At 44.1% G+C, this 17400-nt stretch overlaps 1 protein-coding gene across 2 annotated transcripts in view; it reads right to left on the reverse strand.

Moving 5' to 3' along the window:
* Positions 1-17400, reverse strand: part of LOC135947108 (uncharacterized) — a 36851-nt gene that overhangs the window by 5336 nt on the left and 14115 nt on the right. For both annotated transcript variants that reach the window (XM_065495692.1, XM_065495691.1), the window contains exons 2-4: positions 6428-6648; positions 2477-2557; positions 886-1016 (exon numbers count right to left, since the gene is read on the reverse strand). In XM_065495692.1, the coding sequence (XP_065351764.1) occupies positions 886-1016; positions 2477-2557; positions 6428-6626 (411 nt within the window). In that variant the 5' untranslated portion in view covers positions 6627-6648. The remainder of the gene's footprint in view (positions 1-885; positions 1017-2476; positions 2558-6427; positions 6649-17400) is intronic.

The following is a 17400-nucleotide window of genomic DNA, read 5'->3' on the forward strand; positions in this document are numbered from 1 at the left end:
TATTATTCCTCCTTATCTGGCTCGGAGAATGTAATCTGCGTCCAATTCCCAGCCTGTTCGCAGAAGCGATCGCTTACACCACCCGATGTTTAACTGATAATAACGCCGGTGGCGCTCCTGCAAATGGCCCTTTTTAATTCGCCGCCGCTGAGCACTAGCAGCATCCCGATAATAAAAAGCCATTCCAGAATAAATCAGCGGCAGAAATTATCTCACCGCTGGGAAACGCTTAGCGGACAATGAATTTATGAACGGAATTATATTTCTCGCTACGAAGCCACTGCCGCCGCCGGTGCCATTATTATTTTAATTATCTCTCCTGTAAAACGCAGACGCCCCATTTTATCGATTCGATCATTAATATAATTTGTTCTCAAAGATTTTAAAGGGCAGCCCGAGCGTGTTCAAGAGTTTAATGTGAAAGCCGAAAGAACACACGACTGGGCTCAGAATTTTAATGTTTGCTTAACAGATTTGCAAGCGAGCTCAAGCAGTTAATGAGCCAAATTAGCAAAAATATACGAGCGGACCGAGTTAAATGGGAAAAGTAAAACCCTTGTCGCAGCGAGCTAAATCTTTCCACCTCCGTCCCATACATTTTCCGCTGGCAAAAATTTTATGCAGAGCCTTGCAGCTCGAAGTGAGAGCGAAATATTGGATTCTGCCCTAATTGCACACGTCTGTAAAAAACCCTGCTCACGAACGGCATGGCAAATAATGCAACATACAGACACTGGGGTAATAATAAATTTCTAAGATACGCGGTTGTTACTATATTCGCACAACTCTTGGGAATAGGAACAAAGCTGTTGCTGCTGGTTGGTCATTTTTCATACAGCAGGAAAAAATGTGAACTGAAGGAGAAATCTCAGGAGGGACACTTACTCTTTGCGAGTCAATATCGAGGCAACCGACCGTCGCAGGCGAGCATTCTTTGGGTCCAGCGCACTTTTTATGCACTATTACGCTGCCGCCGTGGGAGTCCATTATGTGCAAGGTATGGCAGAACACTTCACCTGAAAAAAGCACATTAGGCATGAATGTTCAGACGTCGACTTCATGACGAAACTTTCCAAACTTTCGGCTTCTTTACGGAGGGACAGTGTGGTTTAATAATTTCAATTATGTAATATCAAGATTCCATTCTCGAGATCCAACACCTGGAGTTTTGCAACTTCTCTTCCAATTAGCAACTTCGAATGTGCGCCAAGTCTGCGCGAGCACAATCGTAAACGTGGCGTTTATCAACGTGAGCAGCAAAGTTTATAACAGCCAGGCGAGCTTGATTATATGCAGAAGCTGCGCGTGCACCGCAAACTACTTAACAAGTGAGCGAGCAGGAGGGCAGATGCCATTCCGTTGGCTGCAGCTTCTCAACTTTTTTCCTTCGGCAGGAGGGATGGCAATGTTAAGAGGAGTTTCTAATTAAAAGTGCGGGGGCCCTCTCCAAGTTCGCACCCCTTGCCGGAAAACAAACTGCGAGTGCCATACATCGGCTGACCTTTTCTTGATCCTGCGTAGTGCCGAAAATGGCCTCTCTCTTGTCACCGACTCAGAATCATAAAGTTAACTCAGCAAGCCCTATCGACAAGCGGCAGCCAGCTCGCCTTGAAGAAAGCAAACTTACCTCTCTCTCTCTCTCTCTCTCTCTCTCTCTCTCTCTCTCTCTCTCTCTCTCTCTCTCTCTCTCTCTCTCTCTCTCTCTCTCTCTCTCTCTCTCTCTCTCTCTCTCTCTCTCTCTCTCTCTCGCCGTCTTCCTGCTGTAGTGGCCAACTTTGAGAGCCGATATACTTACTTCGCCATTTATTCGTCGGGCTAATCTCCCACTCAGCCTGCGACCGGTGTGCTAATTTCATCCCTTGCCAACTAATGCGACCTGTTCTTCCCCGACTTGCTAAAATTGGATTACTTTGCCGCTGCACCAGGGGACGAGTTGTAATTATTTCCGGGTGAACTTCTTGTTGTTTTTCAAGTAGTATGCAAATTTTTAAATGCCATTCAAACAAAAAATCGTGCTCGGAATATTAATAATTCCTTATCGCATTTTAAAACGGGCCAGGTCTAAGCCCTGACAAATGAACTCGGAACAAAATGAATTTTTTAGATTGAGAAAAGCGCTGTGAAACGAGTTACGTCTTAAACAGACTTGTCTCAGTGAAGGTAAAACATGGAAGACGAGTTCGCTTTAGCAGCTATAAGTTGGCAAAGCCTCAGCGGAAGCCTGTTCAGCTTGAGCCAGTCTGGCGAAACAAAGTCGTTTATCAAAAAAAATTATCGTGGCAGGGAAGGAAGTTGCAAATAATCCTCAGGTGCGGCGTGCACGTAGGCAGCAAGGCACCAAGGCTAATCTGCTGGTGCTTTTGCGCTCGAGCGGCAAAGTAGGCGTCAAAGTTTGTTTCGCTTTTTTCTCCTCTCGCGCGCGGCTAAAATGAGAGTGGAAAGTTTCGGGGAGGCTGCGGGGTTGTGTAAAACATACCCGAGGGACATGGACGATCAATCGCGAATCGATTACATATCAAGTTGTCCGACACATTGACACACGTGTAGCAGGTAACAGCTGCAACAGAAGAAAACAGATAGATCATTTCTCGGCGCGTGATTCACTGCTCTCGCGCGCGCGTTGCAACCCCGTCGGCGTAATGTGCGGCTTAATTTACGAGAATGCGCTCCGCTTTTTGCCCGAGGGCCACTCGCACGCGCGTTGGCATTAGTTGTAATTAACTTGTGTGGGCATGCACTTGAAAGAGAAAAAGTGCTTTGTGCGCTCGGCTGTGTATTTTGAGAGTGCGAACCGCGGCGGATTCGGGGTCAGCCGGCCGAGTGCAGGTCAGCAAGCTCGGATTAATGCGACCGCGCTAATTTTTATGCCATGCCACCGAAACTTTGCCCCGGCGCTTGTTTGACCCAAATTTGGAGCACTGGATTTTTTACACCTCGAGGGGCTCATGACAAACACTCGTGGGATGTCAGCTCAAATGGCATGGAAAAACAGAGAGAAACAAACAATGAATGAGCTCTACCATCCAAATTTCGTGGAATTTATCACCACTCATCTTGAGCAGTAAAATAACACAAGCTTTTCAAATATTTGCATGCGAACTAAGCAGCTTATCTTACACATCAAAAATAATCAAAAGCTCATCCTTTTGAAACTCTATATTAGTAGTTAACTTTTAAGGCTGCGAAATTTAGATGTTTTTAACTCTTTTTAGAACAACGACGGTTTAAGACGACTTCTTTCTCAATATCCAGACAGTTTGCGACGTGAATTTTTATTTTTGAAAACATCATCTGATTTTGCCCATTTTTATGCAGCTCAATTTCCTCCATATTTATAAACAAATCTTGAATAATATTGAACTATAGAGGCACAATTAAAACTACTAATTTCGTGACTTTGGGGGGTGGGGAGGGTTAGCTCTACTTTTAAGCATTAGCCCCTAACTTTCAGAGATTATAATAGACAAAAAGGTTGGGCTAAAAATTAAAAATAAAATGTTTATCAATAGACATGGCACAACTGAAGCAAAATAATCCTAGTAAGGATGAATGGATGTTCAGATATTTTTTCAACTGTCTCAATTTCACAGCCCTGATTCATCAAATTATCGAAATCAATTATTTCTTTGTCATTGTTTGTGTTGAGTTTGTAAAAGTTTTTGGAAGCTCAAAGCCGGGATTTATCCCGAAATCTCTATCTACAATATTTGCCGACAGTAGGAGCCAAGAGGCATCTTGTTTGCTTCCTTTGAGGGTGGGATGTTTCTAATCGTGTGCATGCGCCGCGGAATTAAACGCGTTCTGTGTGCATGCCTGATAAGTCGTTCAGAAGGCAGTCAAGAGTAAATAAGTGTTGCCACAGAACGAGCACTCAGAATAGCAGCGAGTGGTAATTAAAAGTGGCTTTTGGAGTAAGTTACCAAGAAACACGCATCCAACAAAGAAGATGAATTTACAGGATCTTATATAATCAAGAAAGCTTAAAAATAAATTGTCAAATAGATAACCGAGGACTTTTTTTATTTTTAGAGAGAGTCTGGATATTTTATTGTTAAATTTTCATTTCAGCGAGAGCAGAACGATTGACACAAAGGATAACGCTATTGTCTCTTTCATCAGCGCAATTAATCAATTTCTGCCACCAGTCGTGACCCGCATTGAATATTTATAAAGCAGGGAGGACGCAGCGATTAGGATAAAGGTAGCAATTACATTATTGAGTTTCCCTTAATCAAAGTTAGAAAGGAAGGGAGACGCGCAAGCAGACTGGAAACGTGGTGAGCTAGAGGGCGGGCGTGCTCCACAAGTTTACCCCAGTGACCCATTGTAGCGAGCGGAAAGAGGAGAGCCTTTGAAAGGATGCGACATGAGACGCAGACGCGTGCGACGCCGTTGCCGCTGCTTGGCTGTGCGGCTCACCTGCTCCGAGTTTGGGGCGTAAGCAGGGGTTGCCGCTTGCTTTGAAAGGCTAATGCTCAAGTGCACATCGTCAAGACGTACGTTTTGTGGGCAAGCGTATACCGACACACATGCTAATGCGAGAGCTCTGGTTTAAAGAACGAGCGGCTCGTGTGGCCCAAAACAAAAATTTACGAACTATCCAGTGTTACAATCACTGTGGTTTGGAATTAATTAACTTTGGAAAACAATTACACCAGTCGGTGATTAAAGCGGAAATTTTAACACACAACAACACTTTACAGTTCAGCGTAGTGACATTAAAATTTTATCTAAACAGAATTACATACCAAACGAATATTTTCCCACAGCAAACATTTATTTGCTTGCAAAAACAAAATTTCACCACTTTGAATTTTTTAAAAGTTTACAGCCAACTTTCGAGTGTTGGAATCGCAGTGAATATTAATCATGGAGGAAAATTTGCATTAGCTCATTAAGGTTAATTATATGCAACAAAGAAAATAATTTTAATCGGAACAAGTGGCTTTATTAATTAATTACTTTTTATTGACACACTAGCTGAATGAGTTGAAACGAGAGAAACTTTTCCATGGCTTTTTTCACATGCATTTAGGAAAAGTGCAAAAGGGGGAGCCGTACATTTATCTACTCTTCGCCGTTTTCATTAAAACAACGAAGCTATATAAAAAAAACTCCCTCATTCACTTGCGCAGCAATTGCCGACTGTGTGCGCTCCACTTTCAAAACGAGCCTGCCTTTGTGCGATTGGCTAGTTACTATGTTGTCCAACAAATTAACCCCATTGTGTACGCGAAACACGAAAGGCAGATTATTGCGCAATTTTTATCCGCTGCCATTCGCGATTAAACTAGCAGCCCGGCTGCAGCGACCTTTTTCATTATTTCACGCCCAACCAATTTGATCAGGGCGATTGATTTTCTGTTGAAAATTTAATGCACCATGTACGCGCGCTGCCAATTTCGAAATGGCAGGATTACCGTTTGCGGACCAATTTTGCATTCTGTTTGACGGTTGGTTTTTGCAGCCAGTCGAAGCTCTTCAGGGCGAATCCAACAGTTGTCGTGCGAGGCCTGGCGAACATATATATTTGTATGCTAATTGCACAAACGTGAATCAGAGAACGCAGAGGCGTGCACTGAGGCAGAATGCGCTTTGAGCCGACAGTTTGAATGCAAATTTATCAGCCAATCTGCATCATTAGCCGACAGCATTGTGTTGCGGTGCGTCTTTGCATGTGGCTTTAAAAGATAAAGCAGTCCCGTGCTTTCCTCCGTTGGCTACAGGGAGTTCACTCTCGTTTATCCCATTTTCCGGGGCTGCTGGCGTTCTAAAAAATTCACGACGCGAAGAGTAAAACGCGATTTAAAAGCCCCGCGAGAAATTCGCTAAATAAAAAACTCGCTCTGAGAATGTCAGAGAAAAAGGAAAATTTAATTCCAGCCAGGACCGCATATATGAATAGGATTGGACGTGGCTCCCGAATCTCCTTTAGCGGAGTTATACTTTCAGACTGACGGCGTCACTTTTTGACAAATGAAATTTAAAAATGTAGTCTCTCATGTTGGACAGCGCGGTCTTGTTGGCTTAGTGTTAGAACATTTTGTCACTTGTATTCAAGCCACCGCAAAATGAAGTTTTTAGTAAACACACGTCGGATGAATTTGAAGTGTGCAAACAGATGACGACGAAAATGTCGAGAGCGGTTGTTTATACCACAACTCTCAAGAGGGACCTTTTAATCAAAACAGAGTCACCCTCTTTCAGAAGTGAAAAACGAGCTGGTGATGTAAAAAGACTGGCTGCTAGCTTACCGCGAAAAATTCATTTAAGGGAACGAATTTGTTTCTGCGTGAAAGGCGCAGACTCGAGTTTCAATGGGGTGCATGGTGTGTGTGTTTGCCGGAAAATAAGCAAGCTCAGTGCGATGTTTGTTTCTCTGTGCCCATGAATGAAATAACGTGGAAATCAATAAACCGAGTCTCACATTCTGGCTCCTTCTCTTGCTGCTGATGTGCCAGGTAGGGTCCAGAGCCGTCCGTCTGGTTGCTCTGCGGCGGAATGGTGAAGTCGGCGAATGATGATGATGACGTGGACACGCCGCTCGTACTGTCCAGCAATGCGAGCAAAAGACCAACCCTGAGTGAGAACAGACTGTACGCTTCTTGAGCCAAAGTTGGCCGCATCTTATCAGCGACCTGCAGCCACCTGTAACAAAGCCAGAAAAAATATTGTCGCGTATCACAGGTGTTACATTACTCTTGACAAATCGGGAGGTTGCATTTAAAGGATATTACTTTCGAAATAATAAAGCATTAAATAAACGGGACCTAGATATTCTAGCAGATGTTCTACACATAGTACAAAACGTCAGTTCATGTTTTACGTGCTGGTGCCGAGAAGCCGGATATTCTGTATTGTTTCATTTTATAATCTGTCAAGCTCATAAACGCAATTTCATTCGACTGTATTCTAACCAGGACGCTTTCGCACGAATGATAAACTCTGTGGGGAAGCGATCGATAATATTTTACCACGCTCCATTGGTGTATTTTTCAGCATCCCCACAAATTATTCATATTTAGATAATAAGTGCCACAGAAATTTATCATTGTCTAACGCCATAAGCTGGTGTGAGGAGAGAGACAATGACCTTGATTTAGATGAGAGTTAACCAAACGTAACTCATAGAAATTTTAATGCGACAAGAGAGGTCTCCTCGAGCGAGAAATGCAATTTCCTCATTCCTCGTACCTTTTGACACTTTTCACTTGAAATAAAACCCAGTTGCACGCACAGCAGAATAAGATGGAGCTTTTCCTGCCATACCAAGAGCTGCTCGGAAAGTGTCAGTGCGGAGAAAAGCACAAAACGGAGAGGGATTTCCATTTTGCAGATGAAGCTGCAAATACGGGAAAGGCGCACAGGCCAGCTGCTTTCAATAAGCGTACATACACACTTTGAATCGGCCAACATAAAACTTTCCTGCTTTTTCTCGTCTCCAACTTGCTCAGAGCGCGAATCACAAAATCTTTAAATCAGCCCCAAGAGCTTTGCTCCTATTTGCTTGTTAGAGTCTTTCCAGACCGAATTCTCTCGGCTGACCAAATTTATTGGACTTTCTCGTTCGACTGCACAAAACAAACCCATTTCTCACGCAGAGCAGGGCTGTCGCTCTGCGGAACTTTCTTATCCGCGCCACCTCTTGTGATTGTTGGTAATAGTAAAAAAGGGCTCGTCGAGTCGAACATTCAAAAAGGGGTTCCTTTGGTGGGTCGACGCTGAGCAGACGAGATTTGCATCCAGCAATAAGACAGGCGTGGTATTTTCATGTCCTAATATCGATTTTCATTACATGCCAGCTGCTTCACCCCATCATATCCATATAATATGTACATGCACGCTGATGATGTTCGTTTGTGAGCAGGTGAATATTTCATGACTGATACATATTCATGTATTGCCATATTCACACCGCTTCTAAATAATTCCTCTCGGCTCCACAAAACATTTTAACGACCAAAATTAGCTACCAATCGAAATGGGACTGATAATCAATGGTGAAGTTTACAATAAGCATCCAATGAGAATATTTTTTTATTATGAATGAGATTTTTTCTGACAATCTAATAATGCTGCAGTACTCATATCACTATAAAAATGTCCTCGTTGTCAAATAAAATGAATTTTCTCTTTTTTTATTTATAGAAAGGAAAATGGGAATGATAAACAGACAAAATATCACGGGTCGGAGGACAAAATTGTTATAGGGTCAAGTAAACTCAACAATTTTACACCAGAAATCAGAATGTACTGGAAGATTCCGTCATAAAAGTTTTCGACAGTATATTTAATTTTACGGGTTTTACGGGATAATTTTGAACAAATTTGTGCTTGATTTGTTGTTATAACATATATGTGAAAATTTCATTGTGGCATTATTTTTTATTTACGAGAAATACCTTTTAAAACTCGAAATACAACGAATTTTTCGTCTTATTAGAGTTTTAAAAATATTCTAAACTTCAAATCTCGGGTTCTAACCATCAGAATTACAAAAACTACCCACCGTTAGACACGTCTTCTCCTCCTCTGACCTGCTCAAGGGTTCATGGGGGTACGTGTTTAAATAAAGACTGATTTCTGGTGTAAATTTCGTTGAATTTGGTTGACCCCATGCCTATTTTATCTTCCGACCAATAACATTTTGTCAACAACAAGTATGAAAGATACAACATCCTAACCAAAAAACCTTCAACTTAAATACATACTCTTACACAATTTTATTTCAACGCAAGACTAACAATATTAGCCAAACTAATATACTCTTTTTATTTCTCTTTTATTGCAAGAGAAAGCCAGTAGGCGACCCTTAACGATTGATCGAAGCCACTCCTCGTCAGAAATATATTGGATCTCTCTTTGTGCGTTGCATTAGCGCTATTTGAACAAACAATTCTCCAGAAACTGGATTGAAAGTGCCTCCATTTCTGCTCTCAACCGAAGCGATCGGGTTTTCATCGCCTTCCTGGAAATGTTGTCAAATTATGCGCCTGAGAGGAGCCAAATGGAAACATCTTGGAGGCTGAGTGCGAGTAATACTCCCCTTGCTACGACACCCGTGACTCGTAAATATAATCTCACTTGCGCGCTTTGCGGCTTGCGTGGTGCAAGCTATGTGCACGCACGCCTAAAATATAGCATACCGGCGTTTGCAAACAAACACCACTTTGTTGTTGTGGAATATGTATCAAGGCGAACCCTGCGAGCATCACTATGCCTTCCCTCGGTGTAACATTTCAGCGTTCTCCACGGCCCCCCGCGTGGGAATTCTGACCCGAACACATTAATTTCAACCACGAAACATGCAGCCAGCGCGTGAAGTTTGGTGCTTTCGAACTCTCAGTGAAGCAGACGTGGGACCAAGTTGGGCCCACGCCAGGTATGCGTAATTAGTGAGCTTTCCAGGTCAACCAAATCTCCCCTGCTGGTATTGAAACATTCCGACTTACTCTGAATCTTTAATGCCGTAATTAAGCGTGGGCGAATGCAGAGGTTAAATATTATCACTGCCAGATTATGCTGCGTACCCGTTAGAATTATAGTTTAAACATTTAAGGCGGGTTTGGTTTTCGGCCCAAAAGCAACGCTTCGTTTCTCTGCTTAATTAAATTACGCTAGCTAAATAATTCTACTGTAAGCGGAAAGCGTTTTGCAGGCGCTGCGATATTGCAAGTTTCTCTTTATTATTTCAACGGGGCAGATCGATACGCTCTCAGCGGAACAGCAATTAATGTTCGTATATTTACAGTTCACGTGCTGGTTGGACCAAAATTATGGCTGGCTGGAGGCAGACACAATCGAAAGTCAGTCGAGCAACGCGAGCCTTGGAATTGAAATGAGCCGTTGAGAATTAGGGCTGCCCGCATGTCCTGCCTATGCGGCAAAAAGTGTTCTTCAGAATTGCAGGGGCTCTTATTGTGTCGGTCTAGACACATTCCAACTCGCGTCACTCCAGCTGGGCGTAAACTGTCAACCGAAAGTACTACCCTCATCTTACGCACCCCGAATTAATTGAAACTAATTTGAGAAGCCATTCGAAACAGGCACAATACAGAATTGAGGAAAGCGTGTGCTGCTGAAAAGCTAGGCGATTGGCAACTAACCGATAAAGTTTTCGATCTACGCGGCTGCCGCAAAATTTTGCCGTTCCGAAGCAGGTACTGAACTCGCTGTGTGGCGAAGTCTGCACTAAATTTCCTGCTGCCAGCGTAAAGTTCGGCAAGAAAGTCGTAGATAAAAATGCTCAAGGTGCTGGGTACAGCATCAGAAAGGCTGCTCGTCTGCATATTGGGGCGAGACAGAATTTGGTATAATATCAGCCTTCTGCTCCGGCAAAAAATCGAGGGTCGACCGGTCGGCGACGCTTATTAATTCTTCATTTTTCATCCCCGGTTCAGAAATGTTTACATTGGGGCAAATGAAGAGCTAGGCGGAAAGTTGGCTGCATTAAAGTGGACAATGGACGCGTGCAGGGGGACGGGGAGCAACATGGCGGCTTGGAAACAAGCTAGGTAGGCTCATGATATTTGCATTTGCCTGCTGGACCAGATACACACACGAGGGAATTGCCACGTCTGGCTCGCCGGCCACCACGGCCGACTGCTGACACGCTGTGGCGGCTGGCGGGCGTGCAAGACAAAGCAATCGCCACAGTTTGCGAGTGCAAACACGCCATCAGGCACCAGATGGCGAGAGGACATTTTCATTTCCAGCCCTCTTTCTACTCGTATCAATTGGGCCTTTGTTTGCAGGAAGAGGTGCCGATAAAATCCAGCTTTGATAGAAAGGCCAGTGCGATCCTTTGTGAAACAAATTCGCTGTTGGGAGCACCAGGGGGAAAAAAGAATCAAACAAAACTGCTTTCGTAAACAGACCCGGCTCCAGCTTGTCAGTGGGAAAGCTTATATATTTGCAATATACGGGACCGTTATTGAATTTCGGGCTTATCTTATGCATTCACACAAAAATCAACCTCTCCTTCTAGCGCAATACCAGAAGTGTGTTTCCCACGACGTGGAAGTAATATCGGCTGACACAAGCTCTGTTGAATAAATGGTTCAATATTTCACCTTTATTTTCCCGCGAAAGTGGGTATTTTAGCTTTTGACATTTCCAGCGGAATGGTGGTTTCACTTATGTCCTGAATAATTGACCATTTTTACGGCTCGCATGCAAACGACGTGCGGCTCCATCATCGTCACGTATGGATGATGAATAATCGCTGCGGGAGAGAAAAAACGAGAGACGCACGCTTTAATTAGAGTGCACATTTTCGCACTATTGACCGCAGCAGCGAATCGAGCGAGCGCGGTTCACCTCATGAACGCGCTTCAGGAAAGCGAACGAGCGCGCATATTCGTCGGCGAAATTAGTCTCTCGCACCTGTCGGTGGTGGCTGATGTAAAATGCGCCCGAAAGTATACGTACATACCGATTCCATCCATCGCAACCAGACCGCCCACAGGTAATGTTCGCTCTTTGAAACGCGACATATAGCTGTGTGCACGGGGCAAACGCCCGTTTGAACGAATCGTGAAATGAATTGTTTTGTGTGCGCGACAGTATGTACGGCATTCGTTCCGCTCTTATCTCAATAAACGCCGACGCTTTGCACAACATAACTTGCCAGTTTCGCTTTTTGCAAACAATAAAAAAAGAAATGCTCTGGAGACTCGGTGCGCTTTTTGCGTCATCCAGTGCGCCATGCAAACAAATCTGTCGTTCTGCGAGATTTATGTCGTAGGTGTATCGCAGATTTCTCAAATTCGAGTATGTTTTCCTTTAACAAAGCTTTGATGTTTTCCTTGGCTACCTCAATTTCCCAAACAAAGAGGACGAGGGAAGTTTTGGAGAAAATCGGAAAATTCTTTAATTTTTCCTCTAGTTCAGTTGTGACATCAACTTTATCCAGACTGGGACGGCTAAAACAGTTTCTACTCAGGCTACTCAGCAAGAAAACCAAGAGTGAGATCTCTCTATTACAGATGAAAAACAAGGGAAATTAATTAACTGCTACTAGGGCGAAATGAAAACAGTTAGTAACTATCATAAATACAACTTTTTCTAGAAGTATTGTGTAAACATGCTTGGGAGTGAATTTAAAAGTAACTTAGTGGAAAAACACTGGAAGCATAATTTTGAAATCATTGTAGAAACTCGCTGGTCGGAGGGAAGTTAGTTCAGAGATTTCATCCCTAACGCAGCGTACGCAATTACTGAAATGGCAGCGTCAGGGGAGAATTTGTATTTATTTCAGCGTTGCTCACAGAGTGCCGCTGCTCCTTAATTAGAATAAAAGCCGGCACGCAAACAGAAAGGCGGCAGATTTTGTCGGTCGGCGCGCACTGGGGAATGTGTTAATGATACGTGGTCTCGTGATTATTGTTGCTTTTACGGTCGGTGCCAGTTATGCGGTCGCGCCATTTGTGTGCGATTCGGCGGCCAAGACGGCGGCGGAATTAATTCTCGAGAAGCTTTTACGCCATCGTGCCCATTGTCACAGTCGGCAACTGCTATTAATATATGTACACGCACGACAGTGCAAAGTATTTAAGTCGACGCACGCACGCACGCTCTCTCTCTCTCTCTCTCTCTCTCTCTCTCGACGGGTCTCTCCGCAACGAGCGCATCATTTTGGCTAATTGCGACGAATGCAACGACTTGTGTCGGCTTCAATTCCGGCGCCGCCGCCACCATCGCGCAGAGCAGCACTCAAGCTTCGCAGGGATTACTTGTTTTGTGTTGTGTGTCGCTTAGAAGTAATTGGCAATGAGTTTTAACCACACTGTCACTCATTGCCACAAATCATCTACCTGGAAGGAAGATCATTATTGCTTTCAAGACGTTCTCGCTGCACGCACTGTAAATTCACAGTGATTATATGTGGAAAGAAACTGATAATTTGTGCTACGATGCCGAATTCTTTATCTTCAACAGTCGTAAAATACGGGTGAATTTTAATGGCCAATTTTCCACGAATCTATCCCTTATTTCTCTCTACGCAGTCAATAAACATTTATCTTTATCAATTTTAAATGGAAGTAAAAGGTCGTAAATTCAATTTTTGCATCACATTGAGAGTATTATTAGTTGGTGGGTTTATTGGCTTGCTTATTCGCAATGATCATATTTAATGATTTTTTTACATTCCACAAACGAAGTTTCATTTGTTGAAACTCGATTTGAGTCCTCTTTTTTGTCACAATTTTGTCGTTTGTAGCGTCTGATGAATGCTGGAAGTTCCTGAAGATGATAAAAAGCGAGCCCTTTTTATTCCGGTTGTAAAATCCATTATTTAAGAGCCATTGAGATGGAGCTGGGACACATAACGACCAAGTAACTTTTAATAGCTGTTATCAAATTAATATTTAATACCATGAAAAGTTATCAGCTAAACGCCAACAGTTGTTCTTTGAAAGATCAACGAAATTTACGCTCGTGCATGTATTAGTATGAAAATGTCGTAGAAACTTCTGAAAAATGTGGAAAAAAGTTTAAAGTTAAAGAAGAAAAACTTCTTCCGTGGGCTTCACCATAATAAATCTTGACAAACTTCTATTCTACTCAGCGAATAATGATGTTTGCGCTGCGTGTTTTAGGCTTTATTCCCGTGACGGCTATGCCTTTGATCAAAACGTCAGTTTGTTTACTCTAGTTCCAAAACTACTCGTTTCCACTCGACCGCACTTGGACAGGCGAAAAGCGAAGCTGTCATAAAACAGAATCCCTGAGCTAGTCTCATTCGCCGAACTGAGGACCTTCTTCGAGGAACGCGGCGCAGTATATGTTTAATGCCTTTCAAAGCACGTAGCCTCGCCCAGCTTAATAACTACTAACGATTTTGCATCAGCCTCTCGACAAAGGGCGAGAGATAACAGCACGGCGCCTCATTTTCTGATAAACACTCGGTGGGAAAAGAAAGCAATTTCGCCCTGAGCAGGAGCGAATAAATCAACGCCGTCTGAGATAGAGATTGGCGGGTAGCTTCTTGTGAGGGTGGAGAGTCAGGCAGGCAGGCTGGCAGGCGTTGACTCTCGAAAGCGTCACGACTCACAGCGTGCATGCCTCACAACAACACGCCAGCCATTTCTCAGCAGCTCACAAGGACCCTCGACCCGCCTGGCTAAAACTAACAATTGCTCTCAAATGTAATCACCGCGCGCAGAAGTTGAAGCAGCACCGCCAGCCAGCCACGTGCAGAAATTGCCGGCTTATTGTCTGCCGCCGAGCGCGCGAAAGAGAGAGCCGACTGACTATTCTGTGCAATCTGTACCACTAGCTGCAATGAGCAGCGAAATGAATGTCTAGCGAGTGCCGTAATTTCTCTAGAGATTTATACCGCCAAGGAAATATGTGGAAAAGACGTACGCTGGCAGTACATGTTTTGGGTTTCTGCTCTTTCCTAGCGTGTGCATGCAATTTTTCAGCCGACCTGATTACGCTCCTTAAAGGAAGCCTTTTTAATCCCTTTACTGTGGTTGCAGCAATTTTTCTCTTTCTCTTTGGAAACAAATGGGCCACTCGTTTTTCTCTTTGTGACGCTGCCGGGAGCTCACTCAAAAAGAAGCCGGACGGAAGAAAGTGCCTAATTGTCGAGCCAATGCACACAGCTTGAGGTTTTGTTTTGCCTCGACTAGCCGGCTGAGCAAACTTAATAGTATAGGAGCTGCTGGATGGCCCTGGGAAATCTTTGTTAGCCTCCAAAATTTGCCCTTTTCGCCATATCTTTTGCCCTGCGCTGCCAAATTGCGCGGAAAATGGCATACACGTGTTCCTCGCCAGATTTCAATCTTGCAAGAAGAGCAGAGAATGCCGAAAGGCGGATTCGAATGCAGAGAGATACACTTCGGAGGCAAAATAACCTTTGGAATTATGCAGTTGGGACGAAATTGACTCTTCGCAGAACGTCGAGAGTGCGCGCGATCGCCGTTCTAGGACGGGTGGTAATATATTTGTTTAACACCACCTCCACAGTGGCGCGTCCTGTTTAGCATAAAACAACTATAACGGGGATTTAAGGGCACGGAGGATCGCCTCTGTTAACAGGCGAATAGGGGCACAAAATCGGGAAGAAAACTGCTGCTGCTCAAATGGGGTTGGGGGGGGGGGGGCTGACGTATTTCGCTCGCTGACTGTATCAGAACAAAAGCCGATCCGCACAAAGTTATTTGCAGGATAATTCATGGGCCGACGGGAAAAGCGCCAGATTAGGATACGGCTTGCTTTGACTTGTTCCGTCTACCGTGAAAAGATATAAGCAAACTGCACTTTGAGTTGCCTTGAAAGACCGATGAGAATGAAAGGACGATGCACTTGCTCGCTAGCTTTTCACGTCGTTTCATGGAGTGGTTATTATTGCTCAGCCAAGTGGGTATGCTTGCTTCGTGTGGAGAGGCTACAAACTTTCTAGTTGAGCCAAAGAGCTTTTCCACCAGCCAGTCAAATATGAATTGCATCAAGTTTTGACGGAGCGAATGAGTTCCATATAAACACCCTTTCTACGCTCTTTAGTTTTATTGAATGTGACGCGTTTGTATGCGCAACGGTGCGAGCGAACAATTTTCATGCGCGTGCGGTTTATTTGTCCTCATGCTTGTAGAATTTTTAGCAACACTTCACTGGATGGGGTGAATTTAGAAGAGAGCAGTTAATTTGATTTGCAGCAAAGATTGCGTGTAATGAGGTTCGCCTCGGAATGGCGCTTAATAAGCAAAACAGCAGCGCTGGCCCAATGAAGGGTAAAGATCAGATGCCCGGCACTCCCCAATTAAAAAGCCACTCGAGGCGATGCTGTGTAAAAAGAAGCCTCGAAGGGTCAAGATATGGCTGCGCCTCTCTAAATTAGGCTCGTAAAAATCTATTATATGTCTGATTTATTAAGTTAACACTGCGGGCATTTTCACAGCGTTTTCACTTCAGCAGAGGAATCTGAATTAATATGGGGTGGGGGGGATTAAAATGCATTTGCAAATTGAAAATTGTTGAACCAGTATTGCACAGTGCTAATTGCAAGTAGTGAACTGGGCAGTGTGCTTCTATTGCACATTATATTGGCAACAAACGTAACACTGGGTGACCATGATAGCAATGCACAAGATATTATTTGCTGCAGTGTGTACGATATTGCTGATTCTCATTTACAATGGAATCATAAATTTATAACCTGAACGTTCTAGATTTTCTTGCAAGCTAGGAAAGCGTTTCTCAAGAGCGTATTCAGCATATACTTCAAAAACCTTTTAAATCTCTTTACTTTTGCCTTGCAGAGAATGCAGTTATTGGCACGATTTGCCAACGGTTATTGACACAACTTTCACGTTTATTGCCACTCAAAGGAAATGGTCCGTGAAAAATTCAAGTATCCACCACTATGTACCGAAAAATTGGCACAGAGTGACGGCCTTGTGGAGAACTTACTTAGTGCGGAACGCTCCGTATGGCCCCCTCGTTTAATTGAAAGCCAAACAGTGTTAGAGCAAAAAGTTTGCGAAGGAGAACGCCCTTCCCTCTTTTCGGCTCTGATGTTCCCATTTAGGGGAAAATAAAATTCCACGCAGCGGTTGAGTTTTGGAGAAAAAGGGGGATAATGAATTCGCGTCCTCGTCGCCGCCACCGCCGCCGACGCGCGGGCTCGTTATCGTAATTTACCGCCAAAAAGCGCGCGATGCTACTCAAAATTGTTCCGCCGAGCGTAAAACTGCCGCCCCGCAGTGGTCGAAAAGCAACAATTTCCGCGACTCGCATTTCTTGCCAGCCGACAACAATGGTTGACACGCAATTCGTCGTTGCTTTTGAGTCAGATTCCACGCAGCGCATTCGCTGCGAACATGGGGGCGCACGGCCTGTCGGCCTTTTCATTCCCGAAAAAGTTGCAACATGCTGATACAAAGACAGAATAAAGAAAGAAAGCCGTTTTTGCGTACGCGGATGGCCGTAAAAAAGCGAGATTGCCACTGCCTCGAAGGCTGGACAATTTATTCAGTGGGCTCGGAAGAAAGGAAAGGGAGCGCATACCTCCCGGGGTTTCTTGGCAATATTAATGGAATGAATTTTGCACGGAGCGGGAATAGATTCAAAGGCGATCTTCTCAATCTCAGAGGAGAAATTAAAAAAGAGATGCCCAGCCGCCGACCCTGCAGTGCTTCCGCTTGATTAAAACAAAGAAAAGGGAAAGAGGGCGAAGAGAGGACGCCCCATCCATTTTTCGATTTGATCGATCGCAAATTAATGGGCAGGATTGGATCTGCTCGAAGCGGAATAGGATTGATGGCCGTGATTTAAATCGGACCGGCTTCCATTCGTTCCCACTCCTAGTCTGACGGTTCAATTTGCACTCGCGCTGCTTGAATTCCCGATTTTTACTGGAGAGTGGGAAGCAATTTACGCCGCAGCACGGCT

This window comes from Cloeon dipterum, chromosome X (assembly GCF_949628265.1).
Source record: "Cloeon dipterum chromosome X, ieCloDipt1.1, whole genome shotgun sequence".
Classification (NCBI taxonomy): Eukaryota; Metazoa; Arthropoda; class Insecta; order Ephemeroptera; family Baetidae; genus Cloeon; species Cloeon dipterum.